General features: G+C 30.3%; 1 protein-coding gene and 1 long non-coding RNA gene across 7 annotated transcripts in view; one reads left to right on the forward strand and one right to left on the reverse strand.

The window, feature by feature from the left end:
- LOC142332058 (uncharacterized) overlaps positions 1-22,614 on the forward strand; it is a 100,439-nt gene that overhangs the window by 59,077 nt on the left and 18,748 nt on the right. The gene's annotated exons all lie outside the window — the stretch shown is intronic.
- Positions 1-22,614, reverse strand: part of yl (Putative vitellogenin receptor yl) — a 144,566-nt gene that overhangs the window by 26,195 nt on the left and 95,757 nt on the right. For all 3 annotated transcript variants that reach the window (XM_075378230.1, XM_075378231.1, XM_075378232.1), the window contains exons 22-26: positions 17,475-17,668; positions 13,721-13,834; positions 11,213-11,455; positions 7,712-7,870; positions 2,550-3,013 (exon numbers count right to left, since the gene is read on the reverse strand). In XM_075378230.1, coding sequence (XP_075234345.1) covers positions 2,550-3,013; positions 7,712-7,870; positions 11,213-11,455; positions 13,721-13,834; positions 17,475-17,668 — 1,174 coding nt within the window. The remainder of the gene's footprint in view (positions 1-2,549; positions 3,014-7,711; positions 7,871-11,212; positions 11,456-13,720; positions 13,835-17,474; positions 17,669-22,614) is intronic.

Consider the following 22,614-nt stretch of genomic DNA (forward strand, 5'->3'; position numbering starts at 1 on the left):
AATTAATGATTGTAGATGACCTGACACGACTAGCAAGTTATTACTGAAAATGACATAGCCATTCCCAAGAGTAACAATGATTCTGCATTAGGTTCACTAGGGGAAAATGAAAAGTGAAATGGTTTCCTGTTGCCTTTTTACATCAAATCAAATCAAATATATGGTCACATATGTGCAGGTCTACTTAAATGAATATGAATTCAACCGTGGTAAGTGTTTCTTCGTTCTTTTACATCACAGAGTCCAAGTACACGATGAACATCATTGAACTCAACAAAGCAATTCTGCCTCTAGCACTTCAAATGTCTTATCTGTCACAGCCTCAAGAAAAATCAAGTCAGATAGTATGAAGCAAAAAATTAATAGACCCATTTCATTGGGAAAAAATGTGTTATATAAATACTGCCTCAACCCAGAGATGGAATCTAAAATAATAATAGTTTTTTTAATTAAATACAATAAACAATCTAGAAATAGATTTTTGTTTTGCCTTTGTGGATGATCTGGCAATAATTGCAAAAAAAAATTAAAAGTAATAACAGAATATAAGATGAATAACAAGAACAAAACAAAAGTAATGAAATGTAGTAGAAATAACAAAGATGGACCGCTGAATGTGAAAATAGGAGGAGAAAAGATTATGGAGGTAGAAGAATTTTGTTATTTGGGAAGTAAAATTACTAAAGATGGACGAAGCAGGAGCGATATAAAATGCCGAATAGCACAAGCTAAACGAGCCTTCAGTAAGAAATATAATTTGTTTACATCAAAAATGAATTTAAATGTCAGGAAAAGATTTTTGAAAGTGTATGTTTGGAGTGTCGCTTTATATGGAAGTGAAACTTGGACAATCGGAGTATCTGAGAAGAAAAGATTAGAAGCTTTTGAAATGTGGTGCTATAGGAGAATGTTAAAAATCAGATGGGTGGATAAAGTGACAAATGAAGAGGTATTGCGGCAAATAGATGAAGAAAGAAGCATTTGGAAAAATATAGTTAAAAGAAGAGACAGACTTATAGGCCACATACTAAGGCATCGTGGAATAGTCGCCTTAATATTGGAAGGACAGGTAGAAGGGAAAAATTGTGTAGGCAGGCCACGTTTGGAGTATGTAAAACAAATTGTTGGGGATGTAGGATGTAGAGGGTATACTGAAATGAAACGACTAGCACTAGATAGGGAATCTTGGAGAGCTGCATCAAACCAGTCAAATGACTGAAGACAAAAAAAAAAAAAAAAAAAAGATGAATATTAAAAATAAAAATAAACTGAAATTTCTAAAAAAGAAGTAATACATTATGACTCTCTGGAAAGATGCAACTCCAAAATGAAATCAAATAAAATGGAACTAGATTGATTATAAACTAACAAAATAAAGCTTTATTTTTAACATAGAATTTTACAGTATAACACAACCATAAAACTAGAATGCTAATATGCAGCAGAAACAATGATAACAGGACAGTCAAAGAATTTTAACTGAAAAAGCATAATTAAAAAGAAAGAAAAAATTTTAAGAAATTTAGAACCTAAATGTAAAAATAATCAAAGATCAAATAATCAAGATCAAATGCAGAAATTAGCCAGAAATTTGAAAAAATAAAAAACTAAGAAAAAGTAGAGGCTTTTATACACTTAAAAAGAATAGAGGACAACGGATTAACAAAAAACGATTTTTAATTATCTTTCTAAATTAAACTGGTTAGAAATGGAAAAAAAGATCTAAAGGCTTTAAATATATTTAAAACAAAAAGAAACTTTGGACTGAAATATTTTCAAAAATAAGATTAAAATTTCAAGAAAAAGAGAGAGAGAGAAAATTACTCAAAGAATGAAATAGTACTGACAGAGAAGGAAACAAATGCAAAATAAAGTTGTTTTTTTAATGTGATCTACAGACGGCTCAAACAAGAGAAAAGAAAGTTGGCATGCTTAGTCCTTCTTGTCTGCAGATGTTAATTTGCCTTACCAGAGATATTCAAACCAAAAGATAACAGATAAACCCACCAAATACATATATAGCTAACCCCTCCACAACCTTTTTATGCAACATAGCAACATCAACTGATGCCATGGTGAGAATATCATTTCACTGTAAATGGTTACAAAGATGAGTTAACAAATTTTGAAGTAAGCAACTGAAAATGTTTTATCACAAAATTTGGTTTGGTTTGTGGTTATTAAAGTTTATTTTAAAATTATTATCAGTCTCCCCATCATGAAAAAACACAGCAGAAGCAGAATAATTAATAGCAGTAATAAAAAACATCACAGAGAAGTGAATGTAAATGGCTTAATCGTATTTTAAAAACAGTTATATACAAAAAAGAAAAATAATAATAAAAAAATGAACACTTAATACTTTTCATAATTTATGAATATTAAAATTAAGTATTAATACAATTGCTATACTAGTGAGTATTCCAACATAATTTAATATAATGACAGTAATACAATAGCAAACAATGGATAATAAATTGTTTTCTTTTAAACAAATAAGATTATCAACAAAATATTTTATCAAAATTGCTACCACACTGAATACTTACAGGAGACAAAAAAGCAAGCTGTCTATGAGTTCCAATGAATGTAGCTCTTTCAATTTTCTGTGTAACATAATCAGTCCAGTAAATATGATTATGAATTGAATCAATAAATAGATCAGAAATGATTCCTAAATCTTTATCTATAACAACCGTTACATTAAAACCAGACAAATCAGACTTACATATTTTAGTAAATGTTTGATTTAATTTATATCTTTCGGTCCAAAACATTGTTTTGGTTACTGGATCAACTTTCAAAGCATCAATTTTCATATTAGATTTAATCGTATATATGGGTGCACACATTTTAATCTGAAAATTGCAAATGATTATTCGTGTATCATCTTCAACAACATAAATATTTCCAGTTATCCAGTCAACTGATATTTTAGATGGACGTGTTAACGTTGCATTTTGTATAAAATTGTGATTATCTGTGTTCAAACGGAATAAGGCACCGTTTACTTCTGAAAAAGAAAAAAATATAAATTAAATTGGCAGTTATAAACATAAAATCTTATCTCAAACTGCTAATTTATTTGAATTTTACCTATTTCAGTGATTTCTGGTTTACTCGATTCACTTTTTTAGCTATCTTGTTGTAAACAAATGGCATGGCGTTGTAATAGACTGTCTCAAAAGTTACGCATTCAAATAAGTAATTAACAGAAAATAATGTAAAAATGATTCATTTATTATTTGATGTTTTCATCTGGCGCTGACTGAATCGAGTTAATACAATTTTTTTTTTATTATATTTTATTGATAAAATACAATAAAAATAAAATAAAATAAATAAAATATAATGAATACTAGTAAGGATTAATAAATAGTCATTCTGTACATTACTACACAATTGCACATGCTGCAGTAAAATCTCACTACTACAAACAACAACTAGCATACACTGAACAAAGTGTAAACAACACGTATTTTTCAGAATAAAATTTAAAAATACAGGATGTAAAGATTTAACAAAAAACTTGCATTAAAACCAATTTTTATTTTATAAAAAATTATTATTTTCATTATGAAAAAAAAATAAGAGAAGTAAACTATTTTTACTGATAAAGTAATTCTTTAATCTAGAATAGGAGCTTTTTAAAGACTAAGTTATATTTTAAACAGACTTCTAAAAAAAGGGGGTTCAACCTGTATCTAGGTTCAAGCTTTACTGTTTACCAATCTAACCAATTTTACATAATTTTAAAAAGAAAGAGAGTCTGACAAGGATGTTCCCTATTCCCGTTACTTTTTAATTTTTACATACAACTAGCAGTTAATGATGTTAAAGAACAATTTAGATACAAAGTAACAGTGCAAGGTGAAAAGATAAAGTTGCTATGATTTGCTGATGATATAGTAACTCTAGCTGAGAGTAAAAAAGATTTAAAAGAAACAATGAACGGCATGGATAAAGTTCTACGCAAGAACTATCGCAAGAAAATAAACAAGAACAAAAAGAAAGTAATGATTGTAGTAGAAATAGTGTAGATAGACCACTGAATATAAAATATGAAGAGAAATGTTTATGGAGGTGGAACAATTTGTTATTTGGAAAGTAGAATTACAAAAAATGGATGAAACATGAGCGATATAAAATGCCAGATAGCACAGGCAAAACAAGCTTTCAGTCAAAAATATGATTTGCTTATATCAAAAATTAATTTAAACGTTAGGAAAACATTTTTGAAAGTATATATTTAGAGTGTAGCTCCAAACATATACTAAAACGTATGTACAACTACAAAGTTAGATGATAAAACAAATTGTTGGATGTAGGGATTTTATATCAAAATGAAATGACTGGCACTAGATAGGGAATCTTGGAGAGCTGCTCAAACCAGTCAAATAACTGAAGAAAAAAAAAGAAGAGAATGTTTCTCTAGTAACCCTACTGTATGTTTGTTAGGTAACATCACTGAATGACTGTTTAAATGAAAAATATTGTCTATTTAATATGACCTGAAAATATTTTGGTATTACTTATCTATTATTCCGACCTATCCTCCTTTACTTGACGTGCAATCCTATCCGTTTCAATTTTCTTTCCATATAAGAAATAATTAACTGATAAAATAATATAATATAAAACTATACTAGTCTTCTAGAATTAATTAATATTAGCAGTATTAACCAATAAATGGAATTTTTCATGGTCATTTGGTTGTTAAGTTTGATCGTATTTTGAAATTTTAGAGATTCAGTCTAAAATTGTGTAAAGTTAACAAAAATTAGGTATTGGTAACTAACTGCTTGGAAGGATGATGAATCTCTCTCAGAACTGCACATTTTAAACACTGTTAGATAAAATGACTAACATCATTAAAAAATCTGCATCAGGTAACTGAATGCCTGTATGGAAGCAATAATTGACCAAACTATGTATTTAAGCTAGGTTTTTGCTGTGTTTGTCCACAGATGAATCAAAAAATTGGTGGAAAAGGGCTATCATAGAGGTAGACAAGACTATTTACTCAACACAATCATTAGCCAGGAAAAATGGATTTTTGATGATACATACAAAGAAAAATCCAAATGTTCATTGTAAAAGTTCCTGATACACATCGTACTTAAAATGAAAGGGGGTCGAGCTAAGAGACAAATACTAATTTTTTTTTTTTTTTTTTTTTTTTTTTTGTATTTGATACACTTATTTTCCTTTAGAAAGTAATGATATATTACTTGATGTTATTGTAACATTTCAACTAGTTTTGGATTAAAATTCCACAAAGATTAGTCAGAAAGGGATAAGGCAAATAAAGATAATATCTTGTTCAAGAATTCCTGTATTCCGAGAGCCTTAGCCTACATTCAGTAGCAGAAACTTTTCCATTATTTTTTTGAACGTCTTTATTGATTTCAAAATATCAACAAAATATAGATGTATTACCTTTGAAATTCTTTCAGATTTTTTTTTTTAGAAGGTTACCCCCAATAATGCACACCAGCTTACACCTCACTTCTTACCTGCCATAATCTGACAAACACTGGACAACTATTGTACCCCCATCCACCCTACTACCCAGACTTGGTCCCAGCACTTTTTTTTGTTTCCAAAAATTTAAGCTAACCTTGAAAAGATGTCAAACCAAAAATGAGATTCAGGAAATACAAGAGATTACTGAAATTTAATGCTCATTGGGACATAATGTTAAAACAAAATGTCACAAAAAGCAACAGATGCTGCCATAATCTAGTTTCATATTGGTGTTTCTGGTGATTGTAGTATTTTGATATTGTAGTACTATGAGTAGATTAGAAAATAAAATTTTGGGCATCATAGCGTCTAATGCTTCTAAAACAAACACTGAAGATAAACTTTGCAACGCTCAACCAATCTCTGTCTCATGAGAAACACCAAAAGGAAGTGGATAAATCGATTCAAAATGACTGTCGCATCACATGACAATGCATCACCATCCGCATAGGCAAATCAAAATTAGTAAGACATGTTACTGCACAATTGGGCTACTGAAAAATCTGTTTATGGTGTTTCACCAGAAAAAAGAACTAACGGCAAAAGGAATATTGTGGACATCTTCTGAAACATTATTATGATGAAGATGATATTGTGTGATAGGAGACAAAACGCGGGTTCATAATTACAACCCAAAAAAAAAAAATGACTAAGAATATTGGCACTATGATTCAACACAATCAAAAAAGTTCAAAACACAAAAATCTGAAAAGGTTTTCTTAAAAGTGTTCTGGTATTCCAAATGTACAAATGACTTGGAACCCAGCTCGACTGTAAATTCTGTGCGACTCATAGAAACATTAAAACCCCTTAGGAGACGTGTATCATGTTTGACAATTCACAGAACCAGAGCCGATAATTCTCAGCACAATAATGCTTGACCACAAACATCGTGTGCAACCGCCAAGGCTAATATGATGTTAAAATCTGAATGTATTATCACACTCTTTCCTTATCAGATTTGATGCCCTGCGATTTTCACTTTTTCCACAATTAAAGAGGGTTATTAGGGGTATTCATTTCATCATGAATTATGAACTGCTATAATCCATGATGAAATCATGGATTATAGCTGTAAATGATGACTATGAGAAAAAAATAGAGTAAGTTTTTGTACCGAATAAAATTTACTTTTATGCTATATTTGTTTCGTTCGACTTCCTCTTTTCATTTGCAAATTATGAGCAATTGAGCATTACATTTCAGCAACCACTCATATGATGCAACAGCTGCATACTACTTCCAAAAACACATTACAGGAAACATTCCAAAAATGGAAGAAATGTTGGAAACAGTTTATTGCAGCAACAAAGACTATTCTGAAGATGACAACCTATATAAAGTTGTAAATACGTTAATAAAGTTCTTATTATACAAGTTTGGTATTTTTTTGGACATGTTTAATATATATATGGATGTTATTCATTCATATAATTTAATATTATTTGCTAAATTGTAATGAATAGAAAAGAGATCCACCATAATGCACAATGTTTCATAAAGTGGCATGTTAAGTGCTCCAATCTACAAACAGATATAATAAAAAGCTAAGACTATACTTCAGCACCACAAAGTACAATTCTAATAGTCTTGTGACAATATAAAAATTGCATAAAGCAATGATGACTGTTATAGGAACTAAACTAAAACTTCCATCCAAACAAAAGTACAGCTTCAATTTCCCATACATATAAATTACATATAATAAATTAAAAGTAATATTTATTATTTTCATTCAATATACTTCTTCCACACAGTGATTACTTTTACAACATATTGATTATCTAAAAAAACCACTTCCTTTGTAATCCCCTTCAGTTTGCTTGCAGGTCATCTGAATTTTTAAGAAATCCTCAAATTTATTGCTATTTCAATTAAGGAAGATTTTTGAAATTGTTTAGAGTGAATAAAACTTTATGGAAGCAATTTTTATACTAAAATATTTCAGACAATTATTAATAACTTACTTGCTAAATCTATTTTTATTTCACAGAAAAATATTCTTCACATACTGTACGTGAAAAATATTCACAGAGTACAGAGACTATCTCATATATACAGAGAACATATGTATCTCATATATACATGTGTACAGGAACTACAGAGTACTATCTCATATATAATCAACTTATTTAATTGCGTTCTATAATTATACTATGACTAATTTGTAAATGAAATATCTTACCTGAAGTCCAATAAATATATTTCCTTCGTACATCAACAGCCAATCCAGATAATCGGAAATTAAAATCCTTATTCATATACAGAATACCTAAATGTGAATGTGAATCCCACAGTGTACGTATCTGATTTTGATAGGCAAATAAATACTGCATTTCAGTCCCTGTAAAACAGCAGAAACCAGATTTCTGTATATAATTTCATAAGAAAATCTGCTGTAATAAAAAATGTGAGAAAATGGTTGAAAGAAGTTTTACAAGTGACCAAATATCTATAGCTTTATGGTACGAGGATTATGGAAAAAATCAAATTCAAAAAGCTCTCAAGCATAATTTGCACAAAAAAGAAGAAAAAGATTCTTAGTTTTAATGAATTGCTCATATAGCATCACTGAATGTACAATGGAAAATTAATATACAGCAATTAATTCATTACTGTTTGCTGACAACATGGTAATACTTTAGGAAACTGAAGACGAGTTGCAATATTCCATCTTAAAACTTAATAAGTTATGTCAAGATTACAATAGACAAATATCAACTACTGTAAGAAATGTAATGCCTTTCAAAGGAAGATATCACGTCAGATCTAAGATTGTTGTTGAAAATTTCATTATCAAGCACTAATATTTTTTAAATGTCTTAGTTGTCCTACCACATATGAGTGATTTGAAGATATAAATATGAAACTTGGAAAATTTAAAGCACTGTTTGGAACTATACAAAGAACTATAATAAACCAGCTTTAAAAGAGACAAACATTGGTGTTTAATAAAACAATGGCAGGGAAGCCTGGATTCAGGCATCCAAAAAGTGCTTTTAAAACTGGTTAAGGAATGTTTTGATCGTAGTAGAATATGTATCTTCATAGATAATCTTAACAGAGAGGAAATTTTAAAAATATTCTCAATTAACAAAAAATAAAAAATTATAAAAGTCTTGATAACAAGAAGTTCAAAAAATTAGAGAATATACTTTGCTTTATGATCCAGTTGATATCCATGATTAGGCTGGCTTCTGAGAAGTTGTACTGATTCTATCATATTAATAGTTTTTGTGGATTGGAAAAGGCTATGCTAAGGGTTAAGGTACAGCACTGTGGAAGTTATTTGAAGTTTGTAATAAATTTACTTAAATACCAGAAATGGTTTATGAAAACCTAATTTAAAACATTTTTTGAAATAGTAAGTAGCTCTGTGTAATCAATAATTGTTTATTTTTGAACAATTACAGGCTAAAGCATTATTTTTGGCATAAATTTTAATTAAACTTCTTGGAACTCTTTGGTCATTCAGGAAGTGTATCTTTTAACTTTTCCTTTAATAATGCAATCCAACTTTTCCCCTCACTCTGCACCATCAGAGATTTTTTAAATTTATTGTGTATGAAATGGAATTTTTGAGTTATTTCTAAAGTAATTTATGTTCCCTACTTTGTTACAGTATTTACCAAATCCCTTCCATTTACAGTTATGAAGTTGAAAGATTTTATTTCTTTCATATTATATGTAACTGTCTGTAACTGTACGAACTAGTGTAAGAAGGTCAGCTTTTTGTATCAAAAGTGTCAGACTCAATTTCTGATGTAAAAGGTGGGTTGCCATCAGTATAAGGTTTTTAATAGTTTCTGTACTGAGCTTGAAATTTAACCAGAATGAAGGTGGTTTTATATAAATTTTGTAAGTGAAATAAACTGCCACATATTTTACCGGCCAATCTCTACGGAATATTTAATTTTTTTGCTGCTTTTTCTACATTTTTGCAATTTGATTTTTTGTTCATGTCACTTTGAAGGCAAACAAGATGCCAAAATATGTTTGATTCTCACACTGCAAAATAGGTTTATTATCATTCCATAAATTTAAGCCAGGAGTTCTGCAAGTCAAACAGAAAATCATGGTATTAAAATATTTCTCTGTGTTGATTATAATCATAATTCTTTATACCACTTTCTCAAAACAACAAGCTTATTCATTTCTACTGAAATCTGACTAACATTACATTCCTTTCTGGCACTAAGATCCCCTAATGATATGACGAACTTAACTGGTAAGGGTGTAATGTAGATTGCCTCCATTTGGTAACACTAAATGCTAAACTTGCTGCTCTATTGCTCTGTGTGGTAACACTAAATGTACTAACTTTGATGTAATTAAAGATGACATGTCAAGTAAACAAAAAATTATGGGTGTTTATAAAACAAATTGTCATAAAAAAAATAAAAGAATCTTTTTATTCTATATGCTATCTTTCCGACTGAGTTCATATTTTTTCCATGCGATGACAACACTATAACACTCATGCATAACAATATTTTCCACTATATTTTGGATGTATAATTAAATTTGATAGCCGAGTAATTAGGATGTGCAGCAATCTAGTTTGAAAATGACAGAACAAGGGATTTACATTAAAATTTGCATTAAAAATGGAATAAAGTGCATTGAAGTGATGAAAACGTTAGAGAAGGCTTTCGACAAAGATGTTAAGTCAACACCAAGTATTTATAGGTGATGTAATCATTCCAAGAGGGCCGTGAAGACAATATTGTTGGATGTCCTTACAAATCAACAAAAGATGAAAACACTGACAAAATAGACTATGTTTGTGATTAATGATCATCAAATTACTATAAGAAAAGTTGCTGAAGAGGTGGGAATCTCTTATAACTCACGTGAAATATTTTACGCTTTGCTAATTTGATTATTTAGCTACAACTAACACAATACAAATGCTACAGCCACCAGACGTGGTACCCAGAGACTTTTTCTTGTTCCTACTGATTAAAAGAACAGGATGAACTGTGGCAATAGATAAAATAAAGAAAAATATCGCTAAATGAATTTAAGGCTTCAGAAAAAACCGCTTTCACAAATGTTTTGAGGACTGAAAGAAATGCTTTTAGCAACAGCAGGTCACATCACTAAGGACAACTTTGAAGGGAATAATATTAATACAAAACAATAAGTAAATTCTTTTTGATATAACTAAAACAGTTAATTTTTTATTACACCTTGTATACTAAAAATAATCAACATTTCTAGCAGAAAAAATGGCCACCAGCTTTAAAAGGAAACTTACAAATATTGCTGGAACTAGCAGTGCTATGGTAATGGAAAATTCAATATTAATGAACTCAACTACTTAAGAGTTTCAGATCATATTTTTTATAACTCAACTGCTAATAAATCCTGATCAACTTTAACTGAAATGTCCATTTCACTGTTATTTGTACTAGTTTTTTTAATATCTGCTGAAATTAGTTCGTATCTTTGAGAAAGCTGTACTCAAATTTTGTCAAGTAGTCCTGTTAGCTATTAATAACACAAATCTAACTGTTTCAAGTTTAAAAATTGTTAATTTTTAAATTTTTGAATATAAAAAACTCACAAACCTTTAAAAAATGAATGATAAACATAATTTGTCAGGAAACTAGGTTAACATACAAAATTAGGTAAATTCGGTGCTAAGAAAGAATCTTAGCAACTTTATTTTTAAATTACTTACCTTTTGCTTTACAACCCTTTCCATCAATTTTCAAAGCATATTCAGGATGTTTGCATGAACACTGAAATCCGCCCAATGTATTAACACAATACTGTGAACAGATTTGACCCATAAGGCACTCATTAATATCTGTACAAGTTTTAGAATCTCCCATTAACATATAATTTTCCGGACATTCACATTTAGGACCTGTTGGTGTATTGCGACATTTATCTGAACATCCTGCATTAATACAGCCATCATCTGAAAAAAAATTGAAGTAAATATTAATTTCTAATTAAAGTAGAATACGTAGAATGCAATGAAAAAACCTAATCTTCAAAAGATCATACATTACATTCATTATTATTAGACTTTCAACATAACACACCATCAAGATCATCAATACCGTCTTCTGCCCATGCGTACTTGGTTGGTATGACTGTGGTCATGCATCTGAAATTTGATTTCGATCATGTCATCCACCTTCCAGCTATTACAGTGTAAATATGTCTGCACCGCCAACAGTTTGCACCAAGGAGGAACAACAAGCAGTGATTGATTTCTCTGGTCGAAGTGAATAAAAGGGGCTGAAATTCATTGTGTTTTTTCATGGATTGAGAAGTTTAAAAGCGGCCGGATGAGTGTGATTCATGTAAACGGAGCAGGACATCTGTCAACCTCCACCATGAATGACAAAATTCAGCAAAATCTTGAGAGATGGTTCTGGTGAATAGGTGAGTTACCATCGATAAAGTAGTTTCATCTTTGAACATCAGTCAGATTCAATTGTGCCCAGTTCAGTCAATTCAGTTCATCAGTTCTCCCATCAAATCATCCACAATGAGCTTGGCTTTTGTAAAGTGTATGTTGAAAAAAGTATTGTTGCATGACAACACCTGCCCTCACTGTAAAAAATCATAGGATACTTTGCGAGATCATCGATTTTTTACAGACTTAAACATGCAAGGAAACAGTGCAAAAGTGGTGTCACAATCAACCAATAATCTTCTTCTTAAAGGAATATACAAACTTGTGAACTGCTGAACCAAGTGCATTGACAAGGGAGGTGACTGTGAAGAAAAATGATACGTGTTGAACTGCCAAACTTTATGTAAATAAGTTGTGGAATGAAAAGTATAGATAATTTTTGTCTCATCCTCGTAAATAGGACACAATTTAGTTTTGCACTCTTTGCTAATGAAAAACTTAGAAACTGTGTAATCGCACACAGCAACTTTCAACTCATTGAGTCATACCTTAAATGTAAATAAACAGTGGAAATTTAATCTTTTAATATGAAAATGTAAAATATGAATTGTATCAGTAAGTTTATCAAACGTGCCCTTTTTCTTAATATTTATAAATGGTCCCCTCAAAATAACAAACTGATCACTTTTAATTTACTCTCTTAAAAATTTCTGTGGTAGCATCTCAGCTTTTCATCTGGATCACAGGTTGAAATTCCAATCAGGTATGGATTTTTCATACGCTAAAATGTTTGCTATTCATATTCCTATGCAGAAGCTTAAAGAAGCTTACAAGGTGAATTAGTCATCTACTAAATGTTTTAATTAAAATTTGCAATGTATTTCTCAGGTAGATGTTCGATTACAAACTACTTGGATAGTAATGACATTAAAGATAATAGTGTACTTATAATTTCTGTACTTAGTGTAATTTTTTGCCCGTAAATTTGGATGATAAATAGTGAGTTGATGAAACTGATCTCATTTGTAACAAGATTGAACAATATTATTTCACTTTAAATGTCAAAATCAGTTACTAAATTGTCCTGATTATCAAATAATTGTTTATTACAGTTTATTCTCCTGCCTAAAATATAATATTACATTTTGGATCTATTTCAAAAGTTAGAATGAATTTTTCAAGACAAAATTGGGCTGATTGATCTTAGTTTGGTGTCAGTAAATGTAATTCATGGAGATAACAGATTTTTTATAATTTAAAAATTTTGATATTTTCATCTATTTATAAAAGTCACCATCAATTAAAAAAAAAAACCCCACCACTGGCCAATGAGAATGAGTCTTATGTTTTAAAATCTATTTTTAATAATAACAATACTTAGTAATCTAGAAGGTGTTCTGACAAAATTTACAACTAAATTAAAAGTTCAGATAAAACTGAATTTTTTTTCATAGTTGTTCCAACAAGTAATTAAATAAGTACTTAGATTTACTTAGCAATTACTTTATTCTGTACAGATTTTATTTATTTATCTTCCACATAGTTGCAAAGCTATAATTATATATATTAATCTTGATTATAACAATTTCCTGTTTATTCAATAACTTTACACTTTTTTTAATACCATTCTGATCATGATATCCATGGTTTCCCTTGATTATTCCAAGAAAATCCTTGGCAGATTTTCTATTTATGAGTATTACTATTAGTACAACTACATTTAAAATTTTAATTAGAAAGTTTGTCTCTATAAAACATAACTGATGCTGAGCTAAATAAATACAATTTAAAAAAATTAAGCAGCCAGCTTTCACTTACCACATCTTCCTCCTTCATCACTTCTATCATCACAATCATCTTTAATGTCACAGACACTATCTAAAGAAATACACTGGTTTTTGTTAGCACACAAGAAACCATCACATAAATCCTCTGAAAAAAATATAATTCAAATAATATATGGCATTATTATGACTGAAAAGAAACAAATAATAATTATTACAGTGAAACCCCTATAACAAGACACCTTTGACTTGCAGACAGTTTTACAATCTCCATTTTGAGGAAATGTAGATCTCTGAACAACAGTGAAAAAGCATGCCACTAAACATAATTTGTTTTAATTATTTGCACTAATAATACAAACACAATTTACTGTAATCAATGTGTTTATATTTCTTATTCATGATTTACATTTATTGTACTTCTCACATTCTTATTTATAAATAGACGCCTTTATTCTTTATGATCATTCATTCTTTATTTGTAGAAGATAGAGAATTATGTTGCTTACTGTATGAATCATCATATGAAAATTATAGTTAATGTTTGTTCAATATTCAATCAAATATGCAGCCACCAGTGTTAAATTTTAATTCAATACATTTTGCATTCATTCAAAATTAAATCTTCATAAATTGGCATTCTTAAAAGGAACCCAGGTAGAAAATAAAGAATACACCAGGAATACTGATATATTTCTAATGTAAATACAGTAAGTTGGCAATGCTTATGAATACTGTACATCCTAAGTTATAACAACATATAAGTAAACAATTTTGTTAATACTGTTAGAAATCTACATAAATAAATATAAATCTTTTAAATTTTATACCTTGCACCTTACAATAAAACTATAAGAACAGTTAAGTGTACTGTGTACTAAAGCAATCCTTATATATTATAACCAAAAAAAAGGGACTGGAATAAAAAAAGGGCTTCACTGATTTTAAGATGTTACATAATTACTTTAACCCACCACGTTTAGTGGTTAAACTTGTCAATGCAAAATTCAGGTCCTTGTGAAGGCAGATGCTTTTATATGATTTGAATGGTAGACTGAGGATACCGGTGTTCTTTGATGGCTGGGTTTCAATTAACCATACATCTCAGAAGTGGTAAGTCTGTTCCAGACTATATCTTTACCAGTACATTTACACTTACATTGCACTAAATCTGCAGCTACATCAGGCCTGGCAAACCAGTAGCGTAATTACATTTGCCTATATACATACAACCAGATCTGGCAGTAGCTGGTTGGAGAAAACAACATAATACTTTAATACAACAACATAATACTTTCTCTGGCAATTTTTCTGCTTCACTAGGAGATTTATCTAGCTCTGGCTCTAGCAGGCAGCGTATTGCTGAGAACATATGCAGACAGCTGGCTTACCTGATAACATACCATGACATACATGGTATGACTGCATACATTACATGGTGTGCAGTAGCTTACCATGTATATGGAGCTATACAAGATGTTTTCATAAAGGAATGACCATCTAACTGTTCCAACCGTCCTATCAGTTTATCTCTCTCGCATGTAATGTGCACAGATATATACCATTGCCTTACCAATAGCCTTGACAGACTACTACTTAGGAAAATTAAATAGAACATTAAAATACATATTTAAGTAAAGAATTATGGAAAAGAATTATTCTACTCTGAGTAGAATTTTGAATTACAGAATTCATAGTGACTGAACTTAACACTATCTGAAGCAATTGTAACTAAAATTAAATGGTCTTAATGACCCATACTCAGAAGTCATAGCAAAAAATTTCATAAAAAAAATGGCTATCATTAATCAACTTTAGATATCAAACAAAATAATGGATCAAAAAAGCAAAAAAAAATTAACCTTATTATTCCCCACACCTGAATGTAATCACCCAAATACAAAACCAAAATGGTAAAATAATGTAATGCGACCATCTAGTTCATAAAAGAAAGTGAAAGTTTGTACAGTAGAATGGTATGAGTAGCACAGTGGAATGGTGTGAGTAGCTTTTTATTAAATATTATAGGAACAACATAAAAACACTGACAATGGCACTTCTGTATGATAAGCAAGAGTTATTAGCTAAGGAAGCTTATGTAGAAAAATTAAAAATATATTAATAAGTTTACTTGGCATAACTTTTTATTTTATCTGTATTTCCAAACAATTTCAAATTAAAAATTTCTTATGAGTCTTGCTGCTAATATAAAGTACATAGACATAGAGAGTACGTCTATGTACTTTATATTATATGATTACTTTATATTTATCTATGTACAATATATAAACATTCATTTACTATTTCAGATTAAAATTAAATGTAAACGAGGTCTGTAAATAAAGTAATGAGGCTAGTTTTTTTTTTGGCAATTTAAGTGGCAACACTGTAAAGTTACTAGTAAACGTATGGTTATATTAACAGCTGATTTATATTAAATATTAATATTTTTAGTCTATTGTTGCCACGTGAGACAAAAACAAACTTTTCGTGCAACGAGTTTTTGTTGGGCGTTACAAAAATGAGCGATACTTGTGCAATCAAGATAAGCAACTTGTGCAATCAAGTTTTGTGTTTAACTTGGTGAGAATGCTACACAAACTTTTTCAAAATTTAAAGGGCATATGGAGATGACACTCTGTCATGAGCCCAAGTTTTTAGATAGTTTAAAGCATTTCAGATAGCCAGGAATCAGTTGCAGATGATCCACGCTCTAGAAGATCATTAAAGTCAAAAAGTGACGACAATGTTAGCAAATCAAAGACTTGATACACTACAACCAATGATTAATTGTCAGAGTGACTGCAGAATAACTGAATTTGAATCATACCACAGTCCATCAAATTTTGACAAATGAAATTGGACATGAAAAACGTTTGTGCAAAATTGGTCCCAATAAAACCTCACTGTTGAATAGAAAAAACACAGGATGGAAGTGTGCCGCGGTCTTCTAGGGCAAATTAAAACTGATCCTGATTTTCTAAAAAATGATTTTACTGGTGATGAATCTTGGATATTTGAGTTCAATCCAGAAACAAAACACCAGAGCAAGGAGTGGCACACTTCAAACTCGTGTCCCAAAAAAGTAAAAATGAACAAATAAAAAATCAAAACCATGCTAATTTGTTTCTTCGATAGTAATGGCATAGTCCATAAGAGGTTTTGCCTATAGGACAGACTGTAAATCGATATGTTTACCGAATAATCCTTGAAAGACTGCATAAAACAGTTGCTTGTGTGAGACTAGCCATCAAAGACAACTGGATGCAGCATCATGACAATGCACTCTCAGTTAATGAGTTTTTGGCAGAGAAAAACATTCCTGTAGTTTCTCAACCACCTTATTCACCCAACTTGAGTTCCTGTGACTTTTTCCTGTTCCTGACTTTAAAAAAACACCTCAAAGGACACCATTTTGGAACAGTAGAAAACATTTTTAAAAATGTAACCGACCATGTGAAGGATTCGGTCTCTGAGTTCCAACACTGCTATAAAGAGTGGATAAACCATTTTAAGCATTGCATGGCTTCCCAAGGGAACTATTTCGAAAGTCCATATATAATTGGATTGCAAATAAAAAGTTTTTCTGAACCAGTCTCATTACTTTATTAACAGAACTCGTATAATGTTAAAACTTTGTAAAAATGTATTAAAACAATTAATAATGACAGTTTTGAACTTCTTAAATACTAGATAAATAAAAATTCAGTAGTAATGGCATTTTGCAATAAAAAATTTCTGAACAATTACTACTTTACAACAAATTTTGACTGTACTAATTAAATTACCTGGTTTGTTCTTTAGTGTGTGTGGATGACATAATATAACTGCTTCATCAGACTCATCATCACAATCATCTTTACCATCACAAGTCCATTCAGTCGGAATACACTTACCATTATCACACTCAAATTCATTATTTTTACATATATTACAACCAATTTCATCTTCAGAACCCTGGCATTCAGCTGTGCCATTACATCTGAAAATGAAATAAGACTTATTAAAAAAAATCTATTAATGGAACAAAAACTATTTTTTTTTTCTTGTAGCACTATGAACTTGTGTAGGTATTTAGAAACTGAATTAGAAAACCTGAGTTTACCTGATAGGCAACTCACCTCCAGGATTAATTGTAATAGACCTTTTTTTTCTTCCTCAAAGCAGATGGATTTTTGTACAGCTAGCTGATAGAAAACAGAATGTCCCTGGATACATCCGTAAGAAGTCACCACTTGACACTAATAATATGAGGGTGCAGCAACTCAAATAAGTCCCTATATCATTAATTGTTGGACATAGAGTAAAAAATCTGCAGAATAGCACAAGGATGAAGGAAATACACATTGAGACACAGACAATCGACCAAAGATCAGTCCATAAAATAAGATAAATAAATTCTTTTAAGTAGTATTCAAGGCCTCTCCAGTAGTGAATATTTATCCCACTCACAATTCCTTGGGAGAAAGGGATTTTTTTACATAGACTGGGAGCAGTATGTTATTCATCAATGATTTCCACAAGAGTTTTTTGTTAAGTGAAAACACCTGCTACTCTATGAAAACATACACTAACATAGATAATAAAAAATTATAAGATAAAAATAGTTAAGATAAATATAATAAGATATATATTAATATAATACGATAAAAATAACACAATAAACTGTCAAATTACATTTGTAACATATCTACATGTAGAACACCTCATGAAGAAATTCCAGATTATACCCAGGCAATTGTATCTCTCAATTCCAAATGATCTTTCTATTCTACTCCTATACGTGAGATATATCCATGAGTTTCCATTTCCAACAACTATTGTAAAGTAAGTCAGTGTTAGTATTGTAATAGGTACCCATCGGGTTGGTCTAGTGGTTAACACGTCTTCCCAAATCAGCTGATTTGGAAAGTCGAGAGTTACAGCGTTCAAGTCCTAGTAAAGCCAGTTATTTTTACACGGATTTGAATTGTAGATCGTGGATACCGGTGTTCTTTGGTGGTTGGGTTTCAATTAACCACACATCTCAAGAATGGTCGAACTGAGAATTTACAAGACTACACTTCATTTACAATCATACATATCATCCTCATTCATCCTCTGAAGAATTATCTAAATGGTAGTTACCGGAGGCTAAACAGGAAAAAAGAGAGTATTGTAATAGGTAACAGGTGTATAATTACTTTTTGAGCACTATATAACTGTACAAACTGTATAACAAAAGAAACTACTTATTCTAGGAGGGACAAGGACCATTACATCCCAGATAAATCCCAACTAATTTTATCTAGTAAGTTATGTTTTTAACAGATGTCAAGTAATAATAAATAAAATTTTAAGATAATCTAATCATTTGTGTTCTCAGTGATTTTTTACTACCACAGTCTGTATACAGCCATTCATAATAACTTTGATGGGGCAAATATTTATTTTCTTAATATATTTCTTTTACACTTTTTATCACTTCTATGCAGAAGATAAGTATCTTACCTTTATATTTCAAACCCTAAACCTATATTACAAGCCTGTGATAGTTGTGTTTTTTAGTTTTTGATAGCATTGGTCAACATGCTTTTTGTCACACGAGTACCAATAGGTATACTTAAGGTTTTTTATCCTGTTTTCAAATATGTATTCAGAATTTCTCCATTACCCGAAGTCTTTTTATTTTAATTATTTTAAAACTTTATTCATCCATTTATCCATTGTCAAGTAAAACCTCCCAGAGCATTGTAAATATGATGGAACCAAATGAGCCAGCCAGCTCAAAGGATAGCGTTTTCAAAGATAGCATCAAAGGATGCCACTATTGTGTAGGTTCAGATAGACATTAACAAACATGATCTAGTGTAGCACACATTCATCAAAATGATGCCAGTTGTGAGATATTAGTGAACCAGTAAACATATCATTGTGAGTGCTTTTTGTATCTGAATTATTGTGTATTACATATTTACAACTTTATTTCTTCTAATTAGTTGTTAGTTACAAAATGCCTAGAGTTTGTTTAAATCATCCAAATAATTTTTTTTATGTATATGGTACAGTGATGCTCAAGTTTCAAAGGCAAAACCTTACTCAATTAGTAAAAAAGTGTTATGAACTTTATTTTGGGTATAAAGTCGGAGACCAAACAAGAGCCTGAGCCCCCCACATATCTGTTGTTTATCATGTTCTAGGCTTCTCACTGCATGGAAAAATGGCACACGCCACATGCCATTTGCTATCGCTACGATTTGGAGGGCCCAAAGATCATTCCTCTGACTGTTATTTCTACTTAACAATCATTAAAGGATTACATCAAAATCAAAACATACAGCAGTGTACCCTACTTGCAATCTGCAATGAGACCAGTTCCATACTGGGAAGAATTGCCCATACTAAAGCCTCCAAAACATGTGACATTAGATGAAGAGAGCTCAGAGTCTGTTGGAAGCAAGGAAGAAAAAGAAACAGATTCTGGTGATACAACTTTTGAACAAAGCAGTTCATCTGAGCCTCATTTATTTCATCAAAATGAAAATCAAAATCATATGAAAATATCAAAATCTCAAGAAAATCTTAATCTCATATGAGATTTAAAATTATCCAAAAAACAATCAAATACCTGCTTCACAGCTAAAAGGATGGAATCTTCTTCAAAAGAATACAAAGATATGTATTTATCGTAATCGTCATTCTGAATTTAAAGACTATTTTTCTGAAGAAAATGGCTTAGTGTTTTGTAATGACATTTCTTCTCTTATGGAGACACTTTGTAGTGAACATAACCTAAAAGAATGGCGTTTGTTCATCGATTCCTCTAAAGTTAGTTTAAAAGCTGTGCTTCTGCATAATGTTAATAAATTCCTATCAGTACTTGTGGCTCACTCTGCTAGTATGAAAGAAACATATGAATACTTTAATTTATATTGGAAAAGCTTCAATATGTTGTGTATGAATGGAATATTTGTGGTGATTTGAAGGTAATTGCAATTATTCTTGGTCTGCAGCTTGGTTACACAAACCAAGTTTTTTTTCTTCTTTCTTTTGTAAATGGGATAGTAAGGACAGAAAAAACCATTTCATTAGAAAAGAATGGCCTAATGCAAATCACTCATTCCTGAACAGAAAAATGTGAAACATGACCCATTGTGTAATCCTAAAAATGTGTACCTCCGTTACATATCAAACTAGGATTAATGAAGAATTTCATCAAGGCCATGGACAATACTCCTGGTTTCATGTACTTAAAAAAGAAGTTTCCTAAAATTAGTGATGCAAAAATTAAAGAAGGAATGTTTATGCATCCACAAATACGATCGCTAATCCATGATGAAAAGTTTTGGAGAAAGCAGCTAGGCAAGCATTAAAAAATGTTAATCAGAGTTTTTTTGGGAAATCGAAGGATGGAAAATTACCATGATATTGTCAACGATTTTATAACAACTAATAAAAATTTGGGTTGTAATATGTCCTTAAAAGTACACTTCCTGCACTCACACCTAGATTTCTTCCCGGAAAATCTTGGCACAATGAGCGATGAGCACGGGAAACATTTTCATCAGGAGATAAAAGCTATGGAAAAGAGGTATCAAGGCAAATAGAATCCTAATATGCTGGGCAATTATTATCGGACCATCAAGAGGAATGCTCTAAAGGTGAAATATTGAAGAAAATCGTCATTTCTTACTTTCTAGGCGAGTCAAATGTTTGAATATTGAAAGAACGCAGAAAGTATTAAAATGTTTGAAATTATAAATGCCTGTCTCTCGGAAACCTTGCTTGATGAGGAAAAACCTATATCATATTTGAATTCAGGAGAAAAAAATACTATCAGAATCACATATTTTGTTTGCTGAGACAAAAAAAATTATTTTTTGTTCCCCATTGTAATTGATTCTTACATAATTTTTTTAGCGCTGAATCCAAAAATAACCTTCATTTTTTCCATCACCTTAAGGATTTCTTGCAAATCGAATACTTCAAAATTTTTAAAGTTGAAAAATTGCAAAAATGTGATACAATAAGAGATGCTTTTTTTACTGTATGAAATAGAAAGAAGGTATTAAGGAAAATGAACTACTACGATGATAGCAGACTATTCCTGGATATTACACCGAGATGAACCCTACAGAGAACATAGAAATAAAAGCACGAAGGAGAGTATAAGTGGTTCAAAAAAAATTTGACATATGGAATAAAATTTTTAAGTATTTTACAAACTTCGTTATTAATGTTGGGTGAAGAGGGTATGACGTAAGGGTGAGTTTCCAAAGGTATGAAAAATTAATTAAATAAATAAAAATAAATTAATTTAAAAATGCACTATAATAGAAATTAGGCTTATTTTGTGACAATTTTCATTAAAAATTAAGATGTCAATGACCTCCCCACACTCTCCTCTTCTGACCACTCAACTATCTAGTTATAAGAATGCATAGTATAAGCCAAAAAAGTGAATATATTATATTAATTTATTATAAAAAGAAAAGTTTTATGTCTATTTTATAATATCACATTTTTACAATTTTTCAACTTTACAAATTTTGAAATTTGCAATTTTAAAAAAATCCTGACGGAAAAAATGAAGGTTATTTTCGGATTCAGTGTTCAAAAATACATAGGAACCGATTATCACAAGTTAAAAAACATTCCACATTTTTTTGAAATTTTGCAGGCTTGTTATTTTTTCCCTATTATTCCTTGCAATATACAAATAATATTTTAAATGCTCTATTACTTTCTACTGTATTATTTATATTAATTTTTTAAAATCATATTTGTAAGTATTTTTTGTAATCACAACACAGTCCGCTACTCCGCCAACATAATGTAAGTAGAAATTACATCTTAAGTTTGTAATAACATTCTTTAAAATAAAATACATCTGAACAGATGACAATTTTTTTTTCATAAATCAGAAGGCAAAATAAATAGTATTATTAC

The sequence above is a fragment of the Lycorma delicatula genome, chromosome 11, assembly GCF_047948215.1.
Source record: "Lycorma delicatula isolate Av1 chromosome 11, ASM4794821v1, whole genome shotgun sequence".
Classification (NCBI taxonomy): Eukaryota; Metazoa; Arthropoda; class Insecta; order Hemiptera; family Fulgoridae; genus Lycorma; species Lycorma delicatula.